This window comes from Poecilia latipinna, unplaced genomic scaffold (assembly GCF_001443285.1).
Source record: "Poecilia latipinna isolate Pla-1442-1.1 unplaced genomic scaffold, P_latipinna-1.0 Scaffold2812, whole genome shotgun sequence".
Classification (NCBI taxonomy): Eukaryota; Metazoa; Chordata; class Actinopteri; order Cyprinodontiformes; family Poeciliidae; genus Poecilia; species Poecilia latipinna.
The window spans coordinates 45,646-51,549 of record NW_015115428.1 but is presented as its reverse complement, the minus strand read 5'-3'; the positions used below and the strand labels follow the sequence as shown (position 1 = coordinate 51,549).

At 36.6% G+C, this 5,904-nt stretch overlaps 1 protein-coding gene across 1 annotated transcript in view; it reads left to right on the top strand.

Moving 5' to 3' along the window:
* Window positions 1–1,916: 1,916 nt before the first annotated feature.
* Window positions 1,917–5,904, top strand: part of LOC106939253 (low-density lipoprotein receptor-related protein 5-like) — a 49,467-nt gene continuing 45,479 nt past the window's right edge. Inside the window, exon 1 of the mRNA XM_015021604.1 lies at window positions 1,917–2,230. Within this exon, the coding sequence (XP_014877090.1) occupies window positions 2,146–2,230 (85 nt within the window). The 5' untranslated portion in view covers window positions 1,917–2,145. The remainder of the gene's footprint in view (window positions 2,231–5,904) is intronic.

The following is a 5,904-nucleotide window of genomic DNA, read 5'->3' as shown; positions in this document are numbered from 1 at the left end:
ATCGTGCTACATTCACTAGACAGTAAAAAGAATAGATATACAATATTTAGTATATTACATTGCATGTTACTTGAAAGATATGCATTGCTTTACCTTACTTGGAGAAGCAGTGGGATTTTCAGCGCACTGACTCAGCTAACTATTGCTTGCAACAAAGTTGACAATAATGTATTCTTCACTGCTTTTTAAACATAATACACTTCGCCCTGTGCTATGTTGAGACCGGTCTGTTTTCTGCATAAAGTCAATAAAGGAGGAGTGTTTCTGTGTTTTTGTGTGTGTTCTTTCCTGTCAAACCACCAGTCAGTGATGACAGAAAGCTGTTCATCCTGTCTAGTTCTGCTTCTGGTGTCTTGGTGTGGCAAAGGAGTTGTTCCTCTCCACTGTCACTACATACATGATGAAGAAGGGGTTTACTGTGCATCAATGCAATAGATGTACAGTATCCTTAGATAACAGTCTTCTTGACTGGGTTCATAAACTGAATTTTATTGCATTGTATAACATATATTTTGAATCTGTCTATATGATTGAATTTATTTGATTTCTCAATAAAATTGCATTTATTTAAACTACGAGCAAAATACTTACAAATACTTACTGAACAAAATTTGTGGGTTCAAACACTAAAACAGGAACTGCATGTGCCAAACAATATGTGTTACTGATTTGATGATTTACTTATTTAATGAAAAGTAAGCCAGTGGTAATAATTAGTTATCAGATGCAAAAATAACCCATAGGATGGTTAATTTCTGCTACCTGTATCTGTGCTGGGATCATATATCACATTACATGCACAGTTGCTGATTGCCAACTTTCTGCTTGGAATCATAACCAAATAAACATGGCCAAGTCTTTCCTGGCTCCACTAATTCTTCTTTTTTATTTTGTGAAAGAGGAAATAGACAGATGGTAAGTGTCATTGGGCCAGGACTCAAACTCATGATGGCTGCGTTGAGGACAAAGGCCTCCATCTGTAGATGGGCGAAATGCTTTACCCCTGCAACACCGGCACCCTGGCTCCACCAAGTCTTTAATGAATAGCTCAAGTCAGAGAAATAACTCAATATTTCTCAACAATAGTTGTATGAATTTTCAACTATTTACTGAATTGTTATATTTTAGTCTGCGTAACCTCGAGATCTTGTATTTGTCATTCAACCTTAGGAAATAGAGATATAGTCAGTTATATATGTAAAAAAAATATGCCCAATGATGCAGAGTACAACACAAACTCATTTTGGAACAGAAATACAGTTAATACAGAGAGTCAGTCACTGTTCAGCACTGGGTTCCACTCAGCACACCTCCGTGTCGAGGGATGACACGGAGCAAAGCAAAGAATGGAGCGCACATTCTGCTTTCATCTATTCCTTGCTTTCTACCCTCGCAAAGGGGTATTAAGCTGTTGTCATTAGTTTTATCTTTGTGTGACTGTTGCCAGCCTTACATGTTATGTTTATTATCATGCAGTGTGCATGTAAGCAGAAAGAAGACAGAGCGGAAGGACACAGAATTAAGCATCCATAACAGAATAAATAAGAGTCAGGCTAAACTTATTTAGTGATATGGTCATTTTATTGTTGAATAACTGGTAAACTCTGAAAGAATTAACCCATACAGTTTTAAGGCCCCATAGCATTAAACAGAAGTGGGCCTTTAAATAAAATTTTGCATTGGTTCGCAAACAATCTTGGGGTGGCTCTGGGTGAGCGTTGACATAGCCATAGCCTTGTATTTCATCTAAAGTCAAAAGTTATTATTTTTCTAATATTAAAAGCTGACTGAATTCTGAAAGCTATTTAGGGTTAATAACAGACACCATTAACACGTAAGTGAAGCTTGTAAAAAAAAAGAAAAAAAAAAGAAACGTATCCGCCTCAAATTCAGTGACGTATAAAAGGTGCCGCCCACAACGGCCTGCCTTCTTCTCCGTGCGCGAGCTCGACAGTCCAAAGTATAAAGAAGCGCGAGCGTTATTATCAGTGGAAAAAAGTAGATTCTGTAGGACCTACCGCGCGCGGACAGAGGCAAGCTTTCTCCTAGCTATCTGCCCCTTGTGATACAAACCTACATGTCCATCAGGATAAACGGACCTCTTTCCAACTTCAGGAGTAACCATCTTAAAATGGAGTGGGAATTATGGATTTAAAGCAGAGAGGACTTGAAATGGGTGGTCTGCTGGCAGAGCTGCTGCTCTGGAATTGCCTGCTGATGGCGGTTGATGGTACGTAGAGTTTTTTTTGTTTACAGCATTGCTGTTTTTGCTGGTCTGGGGTTGTGGATCTGAACTTTGTAAGGAGATATCTGTTCTTAGTTGGGCTGCAGTGCGCTTTACACTCTTGCTGTGTCCCCTTAACTGGTACACGGCACCGTCCTCAGCCATACCTTGTAAGAAAGTTGAGGTTTTCGTGTCCCAAGGGTACAGCACCAAGGTGGGCTACTGTAGTTCCAGTGGTCCAACCCAAACTTTACTTTGTTGTTTTTTTTCTCACACACTGGAAGTAGTGTTTTTGTGGAGCTAACCTGTCGTGGTTCTTGGCGCGGTCGGTGGAGGACTTTCTGTCTTGGTGAATCTGAAGTTTAAAGGCAGCCTCGCTGTTTTCTCGGGCCTCTCAGCTTCCAGCCATTGCTGCTCGGTGTCGGGTGTCAGACAGCCTTTTTGCGTTAAAGATGAAAAGAACTCTGCGTGTTTATTTGGGAAAGAAAACGCTGTTAGGCTCAGCAAAGCTATCTCCCAGGATCTGTTCCTTTATTATCCTTTTTTCGACTGAGTCTGATTTGCGGTTTTACTTCTCAGTCAGTGAAACCGTACGCAGAGGTTAGACTTTCTTAAAAGAAGGTTTGGATGGTGGAAATTGAAGTTGAGAATGGCTTAAAAAATCCCCAGATTTTGCTAATATATAATATTTCCTTGGAGATCTCAATAAGAACATATTTTGTGTCCAAGAAACCCAAATGGAATGAAGGCATTTCCTGCAATGTGCTTTAAAACAGTTTTTTATAATCCACCTGTCAGTATGATACTATGACATGATGGTGGCTACCTGCAGGATACTGGCTTCTTTTGGTTCTCTAAACTGACAGACAATCAGGAAATAGAGGTTTGCAGAACTGATTCTGCAAACCTCTGAATCAGTTCAGAGGTTTGTTTTTATGATTTATTATAAAATTTATTGTCGTTATAATACATATAATTTTATTGCATGGTTTCTATAATAACAATAAAGATGATTATTATTATTAATGTTCTCTGTTGAGTATTGATTGGGATGGCAATTGTAACACAGCAGATTTGAAGCTTAGTCTTTTTTGAAGCTATTTTTTTTCATTAAAGACACTGATGTACATGAAAAATCTAGAAACAACATGTTTGTATGGCATTACCAATAAATGCCAGGTACAGAACAAAAATGAAATTGTTTCTTGTCTAAAGGAATGAGTATAAGGTAAGTAACACAAAGAGTCAGAAGAATAAATCTAGTTAACCTCTTAACGGTCACCCAAAAAACACTTCCATCAATGAGAAAACCAGCATCCTCCTGATAGTTAAGGGGATTATTAAACAAAGAAAGCTGACTGTCTCTGTGCTTTAGTTGTTAATTGCATAACTATTTTGAAAACAGTAATTTGTTGTAGAATTAGCATAGAAAGCGTACACTGCAGTGCATATTGATGTGACTTATATTTTGTTGCTGTTAATTTCTGCACGCTAATGTAGTTTTAAATGCAAATGGTAGACAGTCTTACATCCTCATCCGTTCATATGTGCTTGAAAATGTGAAGAACTGGTGAGTTTGAGTTTCAAGCTAAATTCTGTGGTTGATTTAGCAGCAAAGCTTCTCTACTAACCTCACTGAAAGGCAGCTCTACCACTGATATTGTGCTTGTGTTTGCCTCGTTTCCAGAAAATATTGTTCATGACTTAATTTGGTAATCCACCTTTCTTTATGTATGTAAATTACATCCTGACCAACAAAAACAAACAAAAAACAGACAGTTGAAATAAGTCAAATTATTTGATTCAATTTAAATATATAATCCTCTCTTCCATTGAAGAATGACTGATATTGTTGCAGACAATTATCCTAAATTAGAATATAACTTGTCAAACCTTTGTGTGAAAATGTGCTTGGTGTTTTTTTTAATTCAAAATATAGACCTTATAATTGTAAAACCTGCCAACTGAGACCAAACTGATTGGACCTTTTTGTTTTTTTGTTGATGTTTTAAAATCTTATTCTGATAAACATACATAATTTATGCTCATTTCATTCATAAGATAAATTATCCACTGCAGTTTCCATGACAAAAGTAGTCTTTTAGAGCACTGTGGAAATTGATTTGATAACGTTGTATTCCATATTTAAGCAGCAAAGCATAAGCCCAGAACATATATATGTATATATATATATACCCCAAGTAAGGGTATTATTAGCACTTATTTGGGGCAAGTACACTGGGAGAGACCCTGAGCTAAAGATAATATCAGTTAATTAACATTTTCCATCCATAAACACGTCTTTGCCTCTGTTCTCTGTGAATAGTCGTCTGCATGACACGATGCTGCAAAGTGCAAACCAGGTCTTTGTAAATAATCTCAGTGAATTGTTTTAAAGATGTGAAAGCATCCAATCATAACAGATTCTGAGTTGTTTTGGGAACTGACTTGTTCCCAAATGTCACTCATTCCTCTTCACACTGGTGAAGAGATATATAATGAGATGTATAATGCATCCACGAGCAGTTTATACTCGTAGATGCCCCTGCAAGGGGGGATGGGGCGTATTGGCTGAAAGGAAGGAAGATATTTTCTTCACGCCTTCCCAATTGGGACCAGTAAATATGTGTGAGCATATTTCAGTTTATGTGTGATCTGAACCCAGAGAAATCAAAGCAGACTGCCACAGGCTTCCTTTTGTCATATGAACATTTGTGTTAGCTTATCTGTGTACATGACTTTCCATCTGTAATTTCTTTTTCATTTTTGCCTATTATATTTTTCTTATGTCTGCCTCAGATTCATTCTAAAGCAACAAACATATAAAACAATATTAATCTCTTTTAAAAGACCCATAATCATTGTCTTCATCATTCATTATCTGAAACTTATGCAGATCCAGAACAAAATTCACATATTTGAACTGTTTGGTCACTTGCTATGCTTCAATTTTCAATCACAGTTCTTCCAATTGAAGACTGAATTTTACATAAGTTCCTAAATTATGAACCATTTTCTTTCTTGTCATTGGATTATAAAGATACAGTTGTTCAGTACTGTAGCAAATGATAAAATGTTATAAATTAATAAAGATGTTTAAGAAAGTTGTGGTGAAAAGTGACTTGCTGGACTTGCTGGATTTTAACAATTTTCATAATGGCTAAACTTGACTAATATGACTGGATGGGTTTGACTGTATTTTTATGCAAAGCGATTTACCAAGAGAAGAATGTTAAATCTTAGTCTATAGGTATGAAAAAACTTTGAACCTATAAATCAGAAACTGTTCTCCATGCTAAAAGTGATTTTGGATGACATTTTCTTAATTGGAGATTAAGTACCTATCAACCTTAATGATTGATCTCTAATTTCATGTTTTGTAAAGTATTAACCTGATACCATTTCGTCTTCATTTAGACTTGACAAAATGGGAAATATATGTTAGTCATTTTTATTTAAAATGTCAATAATTATTTATGTTGTGTGAGAGAGAAGTTGTCATGATGCGTTTGTTGGTGGACCCTAAATGCTGACAGGAGCTGGGTGCGTGGATTATATTGACTGTTCTTTAATGAAAAAAACCCTGAAATCTTACAAAAATCACAGGGAATGCAGGGAGCCAGAGCAGAACAAAAACAGGAACCAGGAACAAAAATCAAGCAGAATACCAAAGTGGAAGT